We start from the raw sequence: 17056 nt of genomic DNA on the forward strand, positions 1-17056 counted from the left end.
ATATTAGAAGAATCTTCACAGAAAATAATATGACCATCTTCTACATTTTCAGTCACAAGATCTTTAACTATTGCAACAGCAGGTTCAACCTTAATTTGTTCTTCAGGTTCTATAGGTTTCTTTGCACTTTTATTAACCGCACTATATATAATAGAATACTCCTTCATTTTAGCAGGGAAAGGAGTTTTCTCAATATAAGCTTCAGGAAGAATATGATCAACAGTTTCAATTATAGCACATTTATTTATAGATGGATCAATTTTATCTTTATATGGTTCATGATACTTATCAAAATTCTTCCTAGGCAATTCAAAGTGAGAAGCAAAAGCTTTATAAAGATTTACAACGACTTGAGAATCAAGACCATAAGTAGCACTAATATTACGAAATTTATCAGTATCCATAAAAACTTCAATGCATTTATAATCAAAGCTTATACCCGACTCTCTATCTTTGTCGTTCTCCCATCCTTCAGTATTCTCCTGGATCCGATCAAGAAGGTCCCTTTTAAACTCTTCTTTGTTGCGAGTAAATGATCCAGAACAAGAAGTATCCAGCAAAGTCTTATCTTGAAAAGACAAGTCTTGCATAGAAATTATCAATAATAATATTATCGGAAGCTCATGAATGGGGCATTTGAGCATTAAAGACTTCAATCTCCCCCAAGCTTGGGCAATACTTTCTCCATCATGAGGCCAGAAATTATATATGCGGTTCCGATCTTTGTGAATTTCACTTGGAGGATAGAATTTGGAATAAAATAAAGGCACAATGTCCTCCCAATTAAGAGAATCCCTATTCTTCAACAATTTATACCGGTGCGTCGCTTTACCGGACAACGATATAGAGAATAGTTTCTTCCTCACTTCATCCATAGCAATACTCGCACATTTGAATAACCCGCATAATTCATGTAAAAACAAGTAAATGATCACCGGGATGGACAGGTTCCATCCCCTTCATAGCGGTTATCCACAACACGTTCAATAATTTTCATAGGTATTTTGTATGGAACCTCGCTCTCACCTGGCGCCTCATCCACTACCCTTGCAGTAGTAGTAGATTTCCCAAAGAGGAATTCAAGAGAAGACCTCTCGATAATGATTTATAGCAGCAGGCAAAAATAAAAACAACACGTACAGTAAAAAGTTTCCCTTACCAATTCCACTTACCAATAGCGCTTCACTCCCCGACAACGGCGCCAGAAAATAGTCTTGATGACCCACAAGTATAGGGGGTGTATCGTAGTACTTTCGATAAATAAGAGTATCGAACCCAACGAGGAGCGAAGGTGTTGACAAGCGGTTTCGATGAAGGATTCACCGTAAATGCTCACGGACAAGTATTCGGGGGGTTTTGATATAGCAGATGAAATAAGTACAAGTAAGTAAAGTGCGAGAGAAATAATTGCAGCGAGTGGCCCAATCCTTTTTAGCCCAAAGGACAAGCCGGTTTGTTTACTTATGATGACCAAACGTTCTTGAGGACACACGGGAATTTAGTCTAGTGCTTTCGCTTCATATAGCTGATTAATCTTCATTGTTTTGATAAGTGTTGTGTGGGTGAACCTATGCTAATGTACCGCCCTTCCTAGGACTAATACATACTTGTGATTATACCCCTTGCAAGCATCCGCAACTACAAGAAAGTAATTAAGATAAATCTAACCACGAGCCTTAAACTGCGAGATCCCGCTATCCCTCCCTGCACCGATATACCAACGGGGGTTTAGGTTTCGTCACTCCGGCAACCCCGCAATTAGCAAACGAATACAAGATGCATTCCCCTAGGCCCATAAATGGTGAAGTGTCGTGTAGTCGACGTTCACACGACACCACTAGAAGAATAACACCACAACTTAAATATCACAACATTGAATACTAACCAACATAATTCACTACTAACATTTAGACTTCACCCATGTCCTCAAGAACTAAACGAACTACTCACGAGACATCATATGGAATATGATCAGAGGTGATATGATGATGAATAACAATCTGAACATAAACCTTGGTTCAATAGTTTCACTCAATAGCATCAATAACAAGTAGGAATCAACACCGGGAGAGTTTCCCCTATCAAACAAACAAGATCAAACCCAAATTGTTACAGCGGTGACGAGGTGCAGCGGTGGAGATGGCGGTGATGATGATGATGATGATGGTGATGATGATGGAGATGATGTCCAGCTCGATGACGGTGATGATGGCGTCGATTTCCCCCTCCGGGAGGGAATTTCCCCGACAGATTTCAGCCTGCCGGAGAGCTCTTTTCTCTCGGTGTTCTCCGCCCCGCGAGGCGGCCGTGACTCTTTGCGACTATCCTCCGGGGCTTAGGTTTTCGGGACAAAGACGTACGCGAAGAAAAGGAGGCGAGAGGGGCTATGGGCCCCCTCCTCACGGGCGGCGCGGCCAGGCCTTGGGCCGCGCCGGCCTATGAGGTGGGCCCACCTCGGGTCCCCTCGGCTCCCCCTTCTGGCTACCTTCGTCATCTAGAAAAATAGGATTTTTCATATAATTTCCGTCAACTGTTGATCTTCCGAAATTTTGCATTCTGACGGTGCTTTTTCCAGCAGAATGCTGGCTCCGGTGCGCGATCCCCAAATAATCATGAAACATGCAAAATAGATGAAATAACATAAGTATCATCTCCAAATATAAAATATATCAATGAATAACAACAAATTATGATATAAAATAGTGATGCAAAATGGACGTATCAAGCGCCACAGCACACACGCTCCCCGCGCATCGTAGATGCCCGCTCCCCACATTGCGCCGCTGGCCAACATCGTCTGCAAAGACGAGGGGGCAACTGAAGATAGGCAGTCAAGCAGATCATGTTCCCATCGTTACATGGCTAGCAGAAACCGGTGCTTCTCTAGGCAACTTCCGCCAAGGAGGTAGAGGTGGTGAGAGGGGAGAAGAAGAGCTCGACTGAGGATTGGGTGAGGCAAGGGGAGAAGAAGATCTGCCATTGGAGCCGAAGAAGAGGGAGGGGTGGGGGCAACGTAGGCTGCGGTCGAGTGGAGATTGGCTAGGGTTTGGAGGATTGGGGAGAGGGGATTGGGGGAGAGGAATGGGAGCGACGATTGGGTGGGTGACGGACCTCTACGACCGCAACTACGGCGCGTGAGGAAAGCCCCAATCTACCCCGCGGGGTGGAGATATTTTCCACGAGCCGAAACCATATCTGACCAAACATGGAACCCGCGTGCAGCCAAATGCGGGTAAAAAATGGCCATTGCATAGCTTTATCTAGCATGAGGAACAAATGTGACAATGCCCAGGCTTGCTGCGAGCCAACCACCATGCGCGCTACGCCCTGCAATAAACGGATGAGATGCAACATCAGCCAGGATCCGACGAGCTGAGAAGCTAATATCGCTATGAGATCTCCATGAGGATGCATCAATTATAGCTTTAGATGATGATAAAAAAACCAAAAGGTCATCACGAGTCAACGGTGGTGGTGGAGCTGTGGAAGGAAGCAGCAATGGAGTCTGCGGCGGCGAGCGCTTTTCTGAAGAGCGTGATGGGGAGGCTCTTCCAGGTGCTGGAGAAGGAGTACAACAAGCAGAAGGGCCTGAGGCAGGAGACCCTCTCCATCCAGCAGGACCTCCGCATGATCGCCGCCGCCATGGACGACCGCATCCACGCTCTGGGGCGGGGCGACGGCCGCACGGCCGTCGCCAGGCTGTACAGCGAGGAGATGCTCGGCCTGGCGCATGACGCGCAGGACTGCATCGACCGCATCGTGCACCGCCTCACCTGCAGGCCCTCCCGCTCCAGCGGCGGCGGGCCGTCGGCGCTCGTCCGCCGGGTCGCCCACGAGCTCAAGAAGGTGCAGAGCCGCTCGGGGTTCGCCGACGAGATCCACAAGCTCAAGGCCCGCCTCAAGCAGGCGCACGACCGGGTCGTCGGCGTCCTCATCCCCGTCACCGCCTGCCAAGAATCGGCGGCGGCATCCTCGGCGTCGTGCCGCGTGGCGCGCAACCGCAACCCGGTGGGCATTGGGAAGCCAGTGGAGGAGCTCCTCTCGATGCTGGACGAGGTGGAGGGCGAGCCGGAGCAGCTGAGGGTGATCTCCGTCGTGGGGTTCGGCGGGTTGGGGAAGACCACCCTCGCCAGGGCGGTCTACGAAAGCCCTCCCGCCATGGAGAAATTCCACCGCCGTGCCTGGGTTGACGCCAGTCGGCCGTCACTGGAGACCAATGATGACAGGGTCAGTGAGATCCTACGAGATCTACTCCGGCAAGTTCGTCCGGAGGACGCCATGGATGTTGCTGTTACTGATGGCCAACGTATTGAAGCCTTGCTCACGGAATACCTCAAGGACACGAGGTGTTTGCATCTTCCATACTCCTCTTTTATCCTTATCCCAAATAATAATTTAGATCGTTTCTTGTAAAGTCTGAATTTTGGGATCCCAGAATTCAAGCATTGCAAATCATATTTGTCCAGTTCTTCCAGATTTTACTGAAATGTTTTAAGAACTTCCTTTAGTGGAATGCCATCTTCTAACCTCCATCAACCAATTTGATTGCTAGGTACCTGATTGTCATAGACGACATTGCAATGGAGCAGTGGAGCGCTATAAGTTTCATCTTTGGAGACAATGGCAAAAGCAGCAGAATCCTACTGACCACAGCTACTCACAAAACAGCTAAAAACTGCAGCCATGGCAGTGGCTATGTGTACCAACTGGACACACTTGGTGAAGAGGACTCCATGGAGATAGCTCTTCAGGGGGCGGTGAGATCGCCTGAGCTGGAGCAGGGTTCGACGACGCTGCTGCAGAAATGTGGTGGTCTTCCACTTGCTCTTGTCAGTGTCTCCGATTTCATGAAAAGTTCAGTTGAGCCTACGGGGGAGCAGTGTGCAGAGCTATGCCGCAGCCTGGGGTATCATCTGAGAGAGAAGCATGACCATGACAACTTCGCAGAACTAAGAAGGGTGTTGATGCATAACTATGAAAGTTTGTCTGTGTATGATATGACCTGCTTGCTATATCTCAGTGTATTCCCAAGCAATCGCCCCCTTAAAAGGAAAGTTCTTATCAGGCGGTGGCTAGCTGAAGGATACGCGCGGAGCGATTCTCTTCGCAGCGAAGAGGACATTGCAGGTGAGACTTTCAAGACACTTATTGATCGGAATATCATCCAGTCTATTGAGACAAGAAACGATGCACAAGTGAAGACCTTCAAGACTCATGCCATCATGCATGAGTTTCTGCTGCACAAGTCCATGTCGAAGGGGTTCATCGCGACGTCGTCTCGGAACCACCCAAGACCCTGTGCCTATCTTAATAATGCTTGCCACCTTTCTGTCCACGGTGGCAGTTTGACAGATAGTGAGGCATCTGAGGAGGATTTATCCCGTGTCCGGTCTCTGACAGTCTCTGGGAAAGCAGGTGATGCTATTTCTTATGTTCGTAAGTGCAAACTGCTACGAGTTCTGGATCTGGATGAATGCAATGATCTGGAAGACAATCACCTCAAACACATAGGCAAGCTATGGCATCTGAAATATCTGTGTGTTGGGGGCACTATTGAGAAACTTCCGAGCAGCATTGAAGGACTGCATTGCTTAGAGACCCTGGATCTGAGGAGAACCAAGATAAAGACATTGCCCATTGAGGCCATTATGCTCTACCACTTAACCCATCTGTTCGGAAAGTTCACGATTGACAAAGATGATCTGAGGAATGCAAACAAGATGAGGAAGGTGGTGAAGTTCTTGTCTGGAAATAAGAGCAACCTAAAGACCTTAGCTGGATTTGTCACAAGCGAGAGCCAAGGGTTTATGCAACTTATAGGTCATATGAAAAATCTGAGAAAGGTCAAGATATGGTGTGAGCCAGTTGCAAATGGTAGCAGCTACACCACTGAGCTTTCCGAGGCCATTCAGGATTTCAGCAAGGTTCCCATTGACAATGCAGGTGCTCGTTCTCTATCACTTGATTCAGAAGAATGTTCTGAAGACATGTTGAGTTCGCTTGATTTCGAGCCATGCCCTGAAGGTTCCAAATATGATATAAGGTCGCTGAAGCTACATGGCAAGCTACTCCAGTTACCTCCATTTGTTACCTTGCTGATAGGTCTCAAGGAACTGTCTATTTCATCAGCTACCCTTACACGGGATCTTCTATCTTCTCTGATCAATTTGGGTAACCTGCTTTACCTCAAGCTGATCGCGAATCAGCTTGAGAATTTTGAAATGAGAAAAGGGGCATTCCCAAGCCTGCGGCGTCTGTGCTTTGTAGTGCGAAGTCTTGCTTCACCTCTGCCAGCAATCGAACAAGGAGCTCTTCCAAACATTGTCTCACTCCAACTTCTCTGCCCCGGTCTAGTTGGTCTTTCTGGCATCCAAATCAGACACCTCAGACATCTTAAGGAGGTCACAATTGACCGTGCAGTGTCTGACCAAACAAGAACAGATTGGGAAGAAGCAACAAAGAACCACCCAAATAGGCCTAGACTCTTGTTGTTCAAAAATGGTGATCCAATGGAAAGTGAGGGACCAGGGCATGAAGAAGCTTCTGCCATGAGAGAAAAACGGAAAATATGCGTAGTGCAATCAAGTTCAGATTTAGATTCTGGTCTCAAGAAGATGCGTCTTTCAGAGTCTTCTTCGCGGCTTGAAGTGATCATCCATTCGAATTCCTCTATGCAGTTATGAATCCGTTCACTGAGGGAGCAACCCGACCATCTTGGTATGATGTAGAGGTCATATTTATATATCATCATGATGCATGTAAACACAGCCAGAAGAGAAAAATATGTGTAGTCCAACCAAGTTTGGATAAGGACTGGATTCTAATATCAAAGAATATGAGACTTCAAAGAGTCTTCTTCGTGATCTCAATTGATTGTCCATCCTGTGCTGTTAACGGGCAGATGACCATCTTAGTATGCTGTCGGACTCATCTGTACGTCATCATGATAGTGCTACTTCAGTTCAGTGAAGCAAACGGCTGCGTAAATGAGCTTGGTCTCTTGAATCAGAGAGAGATGAAATGATGAGCTGTTGGTGTATTGTATGGTCTGTAGTTTCAAAACATTTCGTACCTTTTGCAACAAGGTATGTAGCAGCACCATAACAGTATCCTTAATTCCTTTTCTACATGCTCGTGGTTTTCTATTGTTAAAAATATCACCACGTTGCAAACTGCAAAATAATCTTTGTTTCCGTTTCCATTTCTACCACTTGCAACTGTATATTCACATCATGCTAGAAACAAAACAGGGCTAAAGCTAGCAATACAGCGGCAGTTCTTCAGAAGCTAACAAACAACCACTTGCTGGTTAAGATCTACGTATGGTGCCACCACACAGCCATCAGAGCTGCATGGCCTCACAATGGAGCTCATGAACGCCGTCACGACTTCCGTGGATGCATCTTTCCGGAGCAAGGAGATGGCGTACTCCATGACCGCGGAATCACAGGGCAGTGTGATCCTCCCGTCTTTGCTGCCCACAAAGCCAAAGTCCTCCTGAGACATCCTCAGGAACTCGCCGAAGACCACCGTGCCGAGGTACGCCAGCGGCACCTCAAACCGTGCCCCATTGGCAGTGTACACCACGAAGTGGCCCTTCATCGCCACCGATGATGCTGTGCAGCACTCATCGTAGGCTGCTCCTTTCGCTGCTACCGCTGTCCGGGTGAGCCTCTTCCTCCCCATGGCCGCAATCCTCTGCCACTTCTTTGCCATCTGAGCAAGTCTCTTGGGACTAACCATGGTTTGTTTCGCTACTCGTTTCTTGGCTAGGTGTAGTGGTGCTGCTTTAGCTTGTGTTTTGTGGATGAACTGATGAGGGGATGGTGGTGCTAGCCTGATGGATTTATATGCGAGGGACTGAGGGAGAATGAAAAGGGAACCATTCAGTTTAGGTGCAGCTATCATGACAAGTTGGCAAGGGACATGGCCATGAGCGCAGAACATGTAATGCTGCAAGTGCAGGGCAAGCAACGTGATCTTGATTTGATCTCTCTGGGGCCATCAGTTTGCCACTTGTTGGGAACAGTACTAGCAGTGTCTTGTGTGTTGTTGGACAATCCGTTGTGCTGCCATACTCACCTGCTTTTCTTTTTCTTTTTTCTTTTTGAGAATAACTCACCTGAGGCATATGGCTGACTGATGATGGTTCATTTCTGATATTTTGGGTTATTGATTAATCATATCCCAGTGAAAGGATATATGTAGAGTGTCCCCTAGGATGAAGATATCTAGTCTAAACTCATGCCTGTGACAGAGTGTTGATGACCAACCAGATTAAATCTCGTCAGTTGCCCAAACACCTAGCTACAAGATTATTATCAAGTGAGAGACCACATTCATCAGTTGATGCTGGAGATGGCCATATTTATCTTCATTTTTTACGTAGGAGCAGAGGTGGAGATCTACTATCTTACATGTTTCAGCATGGACTTTTTTACATGATTTATTCAAAAAAGTGAAAAATGAGAGAGAGTAAGTTTTGACTGACTAGAACAAGATTTGATGCGAGCGATTAAGATACCAATCATTCCTGCGAAGTTGGATTTGGCCAATTGGTCTTCCTTCCATGTCATTTTGGCAAATCAGTACCACGTTCCTCTTCGAATCTTTGGTGTACTTTTTTATATATTTCACAGATTTGATTATACGTGAGGGAAAATAGAGATTATACGCGGTGGCGGCGGCGAGGGCGCAGCGCTGGCGTAGGGAGCGGCGGCGCGGCCGTTCCCCAGCGGCGTGGCGGCTTCGCGGTGGTCCTTGGGCGTGCTCGTGGCAGCTTCAGCGGTTCCTCCGCGTGGGGCGGCGGCGTCCTCGAGGCAGCTTGGCCGAGGGCGGGGGGTGCGGGGCCTGATGCGGCTCAGCTTGGCCGGAGACGACGCTGCGACGAGCCGGCGGCGCGGATGTTCCCTGTGGCGGCGGTGGGCATGGCGGCTCCAGATCTGGCCGTCCTCGTGCGGGCCGGGGCAGGGGCCCCGGGCCCAATCGAACCCCCGCTCGTTGCTCCATAGTTAGAGAACACCTGATAGCCATGGGGGCTGTAGGTTGCTGCTCTGGTCGTGGATCTTGCCCCTGCCGAGGTGGTGGCGCAGTGGTCGTGGTCGAGTTCCTGCGTCGGCGTGTGGTGTTCTCGCAGCGTTGCTCTCTGTTCGGCTGTTCTCTGGGCTGGGACGCCGGGGCGGCGGCCCTGGAAGGTGGGAGTCATGTTGGTCAGCGGGCGAGCCAATGACTCTGGTGCTGGCCGGGACCACGGCCGTGAGGGCGGCATGGTAGTCGGCGAGTTGAATGATGTGGGGTGTAGATGGCGGTGATTTTGCCAAAGGGAAACCTTTGCCCTTGGGCCACGGTGGCGGCGTCCGCGGACGGCGTTCCCTTGCTGAAGGCGCCGTGAGGCCAATCTCCGTCCATCTTCTTCCTCCGGGCGAAAACCCAAGATCCTCGGATCGGGCGGTGGCGGCACTCCGGTGTCGTGCTCTTCTTGAAGACACCGTCTTGGAGCCCACAGCACGAGGCTCTCCGAAGGTTGTGACGGGGTGATTCTTCGGCGATCTTCGGCAAGGCTTACTCCGTGCCCTTCCCTTGTCGAGCTTCCTTGGTGCTGCTTCTCGGTCTGTGAGCAACGGGGGTTGGTCCCCGGTGGTGTTCGACTTCCGGGGGCGTTTCTGCGACGGAGGAGTGCTGTCGACGGCACGCGTGAAAAATGGCTCGCTCCCGAGTGAGCTCCGGCCCGACACTGTAGCTTCCAGCTCTGCTCCGAGTCTTCGTAGGCGTTTCGGCTGAGCCCGTTGGTCGCGCTTCCGGTTGTAGCTTCTTTGGTAATTCGTGTGGGTGTGTGGTCTCGACCTGTAAGCTGGGTTCAGCACTCTGTATCATCTTCGCCGTTCGTGGCTTTGTTAATTCAAAGTTGGACACTTGTGCCTTTTATCTAAAAAAATAGAGATTAACTCCCGAGCCATGCATACAGTGATATTTCGTGAACTCAAATGCATTATAGATTCACACCATTATGCAATTGAGCCTTACCTTAACTTATCACAGCCATTGCTACAGAACTCAGCGTTCAGGAGTCTCAACTCTGCTGTGGAAAAATCTGTCTCCCATATGAAACTACATATTTACATCATCCTAAATAATGGCTAAGAGCCTAAGAAGTCTAAAAAGGTCCCTTTGTAGACTTTAGAAACTAGAAACAGCTACTGATCTAGTAACTCCCATGGATGGCTCCGAGCCACTATCCTGGTGGCAAGTCCTGACCACGGAGCTCAGGAGAGCCCTCTCAACCTCTTCCGATGCGTTCTTCCTAAGCAGGCACATGACGTACTCCATCACCGCCGCATCGCACGGCAGGGTGATCCTTCCGTCGCTCGCGAATCCAAACTCGTCGTGGGACATGCTCAGGAGCTCGCCGATGATCGCCGTTCCGAGGTATGCCAGCGGCACCTCAAAGCGCGCTCCGTCGGCAGTGTACACCACGCAGTGGCCCTTCACCGCCACCGGTGACGTTGCGCAGCACTCGTTAGTCGTTGTCCGGGTGAGCCTCTTCCTCCCCATGCCCGCCACGCTCTGCCACTTCTTGGCCATCTGAGCAAGTCTCTTTGAACTCACCATGGTGTTCAGAGAGTTCAGAGTCTTGTGTGTCAGGTATTCAGCTGGCTAGGTAGATGTGGTGGTTTGGTTGTGGATGGAGGCTGTGGTTCTAAGCTGATGGATGTATATATAGGTGAGGGGGGAGAAAGGAGGGCAGTGCATGCAGTCTAGGTGCGGCGACGCTATCATGGGTGACAAGTTGGCAAGGGACATGGCCATGAGATCTGAACATACCGTGCTAACTGCAAGTGTAAGGCCATCATATCGATATGATCTTTGATTCAATCTCTCTGGGGCCAACCTATTTGCCTGTTGTCGGGGTGACTGGAGAGATCAAAGCAGAGTGTGTTGCCATACTGTCCGGCCTGCTTAATGGCTGATGATAGCACGCGTGTTACATCAGAGCTACCCATTGATCGTTTTGGTTGCTTAGAGCATCTCCAACAGAGGCTCTAAACTAGGCGCGCGCTAAAAAAACTGCCAATATACAGCGCCAAACGCGTTTTTCCGCCCTCCAGCAGACGCTGTAAAATAGGTCGCGCTGTAAATATTTTAGTGCGCGCGGTAGTTTGCGCTATCCAAAGCTCTATATTTGGTGCGTCAACCGGCGCGCGCTGTAAGTTGGCTTCTCCACCGCGGGAAGAAAACCGACGCTCAAATCCAAGCCGATGCCATGCCCCGCTCGAGCTCCCCTCGCCCGATGCGCCATGGGCCATGGCCGCCCCGTCGACCTGCCCCATCTCCCGCCGCGCCATGGCCGACGCACCCAACTTCCCCATCTCCCGCCGGAGCGAGGCGGCGCGGCCGGAGCGAGGGCGGCGCGGCCGACACGGCCGTCGGCGGCGTACATCGCGGCGGTGTCCTGCTCCGACTGCCGCTTCAAGCAGCGCGCCGTGGCGTCCGCGTCGCCGGGGGCCGTCATCCGCTCGCTCTTCGTGTCCCTAACCCGGCGCTCCACCCCGCGCTCGTCGCCGTCGGCGAGCGACAACCTCGGCCTCGGCCTCGGAGGGCGGCGACGGAGGCGAGCGGTGGCGCCCGGCCGCCGACCTCTCGCGGCGGCTCGACGCGGCCACGCGGACGCGGGACGACGCGGTGGAGGAGACGGCACGGCTGCGGCACTCGCTGGCGGAGCTGGAGCTGAAGCTCGCGCGGCCGCGCACGCACGCACGGATTTCAGCCGCGCACGGACTCGATTGATGTCGCCGCGCACGCACGCACGGACTGATTTCGGCCGCGCACGGGGATTCGATTGCTAGCTTGAGATCAATTTCTAGCTATATGGATAATTTACAGTAATTTAGTTGATTTTTTCAGATTTATTTGTGGGTGTTTGATCTTGTTTGTTGTATGTATGTTGAAAAAACTTGTTTGTGGAGCTCTATTTTACAGCCTCTGGGTGAAGGGCTGTTTTTGGCTTTTTTGGTTGCGCTGTAAAATAGAGCCTCCGGCGAAGCACGCGCCAGCGTCGCGCGCTGTATCCGGATCCAGCGCGCTGCAAACGACGTTTACAGCGCCAAATTTTAGAGCCTCTGTTGGAGATGCTCTTAGGATCGTCACGCACGTTGTGACAGATTAACATGTGGCCCACATGCCGCTTCTCCTCCTCTGAACCGCTCAGTGTGGCAATGGCTGCAAGCCAGTGATGTGCAAGCTGGGATGCATGCATCCATGGTTCATCCGTTTGGGTTGCTGGCTGCAGTTTCAGCAGCATTGCATGCTACGTGCTCATAGCATTGCCACGCTCAAAAAGTCACAGGGTGAATGCACGCACTTGACCAAGCCTCAAAGCTCTCTACAGAACATGCATGTTCCCCTATACAAGTTCTGTACAGAGAACGGCAGCATCCTTAGAGAGGTTTTTTCCTCTTCTGGATCATCTATATTCAAAGTCATGTATGAGAATATCAACTATAACTGGAACATCACGTTGCACAATACAATGCATTGCATTGCAGTTGAGAAGTAAACACAACACACATCTGCTTCAGCATGGAAATGCGAGGTGCCACTTTCAGAGGAAACAAAGGTGGCTTCACAAATCACAGTAGGTTTTGTTCTGGTCATGTACTCAAGTACTTGAGTACCTAATAGATATGAGATGCAACAGGGAGAAGCCACCATGCGAGACATGGAAACCTAAACAGATCATGTGCTAGACCAGCACAAGTTCCCAACTGAATGTGCAGAAAAGTGTAGACTGTAAGGAGCATAAACAATTGCATATCATGACTCACGTAAGGATCCATGAACAACTGTTAGACATGACATCTCCATCTCAGGGGCCACTCTATATACTTCTTATCATTAGGTTATCATCAACATCCAAATAATCAATTGGTTTCTCGTTGGGCAATCACAAGCAGAAATGGACCCAATTTACAGGTGGTCCTCTGTTTTGGCCACTACTTGAAACATGTGAGTATGGAAGAAAATTGTAATGTCCAAGGCTGCAAAATCACACTGCTAGTATCAGTCGATAGTCTCCAACAAGTGGCAGACTGATGGCCCCAGGAAAATCAAATCAAATCAAGATCGCATTAATTGCTTGTCTATGCACTCTTGCAGCATTACATGTTCTGAGTTCATGCCTCTGTCCCTTGCCAACTGAGGCCATCTCCAGCGGCGCGACGTATTTCGGACGCTCAAAAGTGGTCGCGAGCGTCCATTTGCGTCGCCCCGCGGACACTAAAATGACCGCGAGGGGCGAAATGTCCGTTTGCGTCGGGGGCTACCTCCAGCGGTCCGACGCATTCATTTTGGACATGCAACTGTTTTTTTTTTTGCTACTTCTTTTCAATTTAGTTGAATGATCAAGTTTTAAACGCGAAAAAGATGTACTCATGATGTCATGTTGGTCCAATCAAATAGATTATAGCCTAAACAATTAACCGAATACTTCAATCGACTAGATTCAAACATATTTAACATACAAAGAAGAAGAAATTTAAAAATATATAAACTAAAACTATTTTTTGGCCTTCTTGTTAGAAGGCCCTGCGTCGTCGTCGTCGTGGAAACTCCTCCGCCTCTTGCTTGTCACCTCGTCGTCGGAACTGGAGGACGACGCGCCCGTCGAGGAGTTGAAACTGGAAGAAATGGCGTCTTCGTCGTCGTCGTCGGTGAACGGACGATGACGTGCCGCCCGCGCCAGCGCCCTGGACTTCTTCCTTGCCGCCGCCTTGTCGTCCGCCGCCTCCTGCGCCTCCAATCGGGCGAACTTGCTGCCGGAGTCCTCCTCCTCCTCCTGGCCCTCCTCCTCGTCGTCGGCGTCGGCCGCGGCGCCGCCTCCGTCCTCCTCCGGCCTTCGCCGCCATTGCCGCCTCCGTCCTCCTCGTCCTCACTCGGTGTGGAGGTAGGGTAGCTGGGCGTGGAGCCCGGATCGCTTGGCGTCGCCGGCGATTCCCACCAATGCAGGAATCTAGGCGACTTGCCCTCGCTCTCCGGTCGGACGACAGCGTGTAGTCCCTCATTACGTGCCGGTGTTGGAGAAGAAGAAGAGGAAGAAGAAGGAGGCGGTTGAACTTGAATTACCGTAGACGCGGGGGTTATAATGTGCACGGATTAACGGCGGCGCGTAAAACGAAGAGGCCAGCGGTTGCTCTTCCGCGGAGGTTCGGCACTCCATTGCGGCGGTTGGTCGCCGCGGTTGCCACACCGACGCGCGTTGTGAATTCGAGACCAATCGAACCTAGGTCGCTGCCATGAGGGCCCATGGGGACGCGAGCGGTCGCTCCGTGCGACCGCCGAGCGTCCGCGAAGACGCAAACCTGACACATATTTGGGCCAGGTTTGCGTCTCCACGGACGGCCCGGTCACTTTGCGTGGCCCCGCTGCCCTGAGATATTGATCAGCTGCACCTACACTGCATGATGCGTCTCCCCCTCCCCGCCTATAAATCTACCAGCTTAGCATACCATCTCATCATCATTTCATTCACAAGCCAACCACTGCAAAACCTAGCTGAGTACTTACTACCACCTGAGGCAAGAGTTTTTCTGAAATTTGTGCCAACAAAGAAAGAGAAGCTACCATGGTCAATGCCAAGAAGCTTGCTCAAATGGCAAAGAAGTGGCAGAGGATGGCGGCCATGGGGAGGAAGAGGATCACCCAGACTACGACGGCAAAAAGAGCCGCTGAGGAGTGCCACACGACAATCTCAGTACCGGTGAAGGGACACTGCGTATTGTACACCGCCGATGGGGTCCGGTTCGAGGTGCCATTGGCATACCTCAGCAATGCGGTCTTCAGTGAGCTCCTGAGGATGTCTCATGAGGAGTTCGGATTCTCAGGCAGCGACAATGGCCGTATCACGCTGCCATGTGACGCCGCAGTCATGGAGTACGCCATGTGCTTGCTCAGGAGAGATGCCTCCATGGAAGTTGTGAAGGCATTCCTGAGCTCCATTGTGAGGCCGTGTCGTTTTGATTGTGGCCTGATGGCATCATCTGTAGTGCTTAGCCAGCATGTACGCGTTTGTTAACTTCTGAAGAATGGCAGCTAGCTAGGATCTTGTTCTAGATACCATTTATGTTCAATCGGAGATGTAAATATGGGGTTGGTAGATTTGAAATGGAACAAAGATTCGTGATGAAATTTGCAATCTTTTTAGTCATAAAAAATATGGAGTTCAACCGTTTATTGCAGAGTCCGTATATAGTCACTGAGCTTCAGTAACACAGCTATATTTGTGTGTTAACACATTGCTTTGAAACTGTAACTAATCTGTGCTGCTATTTTGTGAACTATAAAACGACGCCAGAGCTTTCGAATAATTGAAGAGAAAAGCAAAGGGTGATACATTCGAGTATGCATGCCACATGAGTTTTACACATGTTAGCATCTTGGAATTAGATGAAAGAAAAACTTCCACTGAACAAAAAACTCAGCTAAATAAATAGGGGACCCTGGAAAATTTAGCAACTGAATGAGACCTAATTACCAAAACATTGAATCCTCCTAAATAAGTATCACCAGTTTCGTCAGGAATTAAATTAAAGAATATACCTTTGAAAACATACTATATTTTTTTTACAACTGACTTAAAGTCGAAATGGGGGAAACAATAATGAACTGGAGACCACGTGAGATGCTAAAGAAAGAATGACCTCTGCGCATGCATCTAGGACGAGTTTGGTTGCTCGGAAAGTCGTACCCTGGCTCCAGGGATGCAAAAATCGTGAGATTGGAAGGCAACCGTGTTCCTTGTTATTGGCTCGCATGAACTTTAAAGCAGGGTCGGGACAGGCCCGCTAGGCATGCTCGATTGGTATGTTGTCGCTGGGACGCACTGGCGGGTGCAAAAGGAGGGAAGTTGAGCGCGCGGGGGGAGCACATGGGTGTCGAGGGAGATGGAGGGAGGGGGAAATTTGGCCAGCCGATATGGCACGGAAAGTAGGCTCACCGCCCACATAGGGGGTCACCTCCGCTGGAGAAGACAACATTCCCCATTTTCCCTCTCGGACAACGAAGGCGGCGGTGGCGTTTAAGATCTGCGGCACCAGCAGGCCGTACTAGGCAGATCGGCCTCACCGACTCCCCTGGGAAGCGGGGTTCGCAGATTTGCGGCGGCGGCGACCTCGTTTGGTGTCGGGCACCATCTTTTCCCCGTCGTCTCCACCGACGGTACCATGGCGCCGCCTTCAAGCAAGGTTGTAAGCACCTCTAACCCTCTACCGGCCGAAACCATTAAAAGATTTGCATTCACGCGGCTACGCTCATAGCTGTGATTCATGCCTAGATGTTTGTGCTGTTAGAGCGAGCAACTCGTTGCAATGCCATATCGGTTTTCACCTATGGTCCACTGTTTGAACATGACAAAAAGCGGATGAACAATCTGAACTACACCTATAACAACAACGATGTAGAGGCTGCTGAGGATGAAAAGGGTCCCTTTAACAACCTGGTGAACACATTCAGGGCTAGGGTTTGCTCAAAGATAGCATCCACTACTGTATCAAAGAGCAAGTGGCAATGTCTCTTCATGTTCTTGGACATAACCAGAGATTCTGAGTAATTCACAACACAGGGAGGAGATCCACTGAAACAATATCTCGCTATTTCAAGCAAGTCTTGTATGCTATTAGGAAGCTCATAGAAGATATGATCAAGACGTCATATGCCCGCACTCCCACCAAGATCAAAGACAGCTACCGATGGTTTCCATATTTCAAAGTGAGCAAGCGAACATCATTGTGCATAACACTGTTCTACTTCAGCAAGCCCTCACAAGTTGCTAATTTTCATGTCAGGATTGCATTGGTGCGATTGATGACACTCATGTAACTACAGGAGTGCCAAGAAGCGAGATGTCGCATGCATACATGGAGACGAAATACTACACAAGCCAAGATGTGTTGGTAGCTGTTGATTTTGATATGAGGTTCATGTATGTTCTAGTAGGATGAGAAGGATAAGCCCATGATGCAACTATTAACAGCTTGGAGAGACATGATGGCCTCCAAGTCCCACA

General features: G+C 50.0%; 4 protein-coding genes across 6 annotated transcripts; 2 read left to right on the forward strand and 2 right to left on the reverse strand.

Annotated features, from left to right (window-relative positions):
- The first annotated feature begins 3451 nt into the window (after positions 1-3451).
- LOC124652116 (disease resistance protein RGA4-like) lies at positions 3452-8199 on the forward strand. Of its 3 annotated transcripts, none has more exons than XM_047191141.1 (4): positions 3452-4346; positions 4553-7085; positions 7240-7666; positions 7774-8199. In XM_047191141.1, the coding sequence occupies exons 1-2, from the start codon at positions 3499-3501 to the stop codon at positions 6681-6683; spliced, it is 2979 nt and encodes a 992-aa protein (XP_047047097.1). In that variant the 5' UTR covers positions 3452-3498; the 3' UTR covers positions 6684-7085; positions 7240-7666; positions 7774-8199. The 3 variants fall into 3 exon arrangements, with proteins under 3 accessions (XP_047047097.1, XP_047047096.1, XP_047047099.1); XM_047191140.1 differs by having other exon boundaries at positions 7251-7666; XM_047191143.1 differs by having other exon boundaries at positions 7251-7666; positions 7780-8199.
- Positions 7242-7822, reverse strand: LOC124652117 (auxin-responsive protein SAUR36-like). The gene has a single exon (XM_047191144.1). The coding sequence runs from the start codon at positions 7741-7743 to the stop codon at positions 7288-7290; it is 456 nt and encodes a 151-aa protein (XP_047047100.1). The 5' UTR covers positions 7744-7822; the 3' UTR covers positions 7242-7287.
- Positions 8200-10176: 1977 nt separating the features above from the next.
- Positions 10177-10658, reverse strand: LOC124651361 (auxin-responsive protein SAUR36-like). Its single transcript, XM_047190458.1, has one exon. It carries the CDS (start codon positions 10606-10608, stop codon positions 10177-10179), a length of 432 nt encoding a protein of 143 aa, XP_047046414.1. The 5' UTR covers positions 10609-10658.
- A 3919-nt stretch (positions 10659-14577) lies between these two features.
- LOC124651107 (auxin-responsive protein SAUR36-like) lies at positions 14578-15121 on the forward strand. The gene has a single exon (XM_047190249.1). It carries the CDS (start codon positions 14618-14620, stop codon positions 15065-15067), a length of 450 nt encoding a protein of 149 aa, XP_047046205.1. The 5' UTR covers positions 14578-14617; the 3' UTR covers positions 15068-15121.
- Positions 15122-17056: the final 1935 nt, after the last annotated feature.

The sequence above is a fragment of the Lolium rigidum genome, chromosome 5 (genome assembly GCF_022539505.1).
Source record: "Lolium rigidum isolate FL_2022 chromosome 5, APGP_CSIRO_Lrig_0.1, whole genome shotgun sequence".
NCBI lineage: Eukaryota > Viridiplantae > Streptophyta > Magnoliopsida > Poales > Poaceae > Lolium > Lolium rigidum.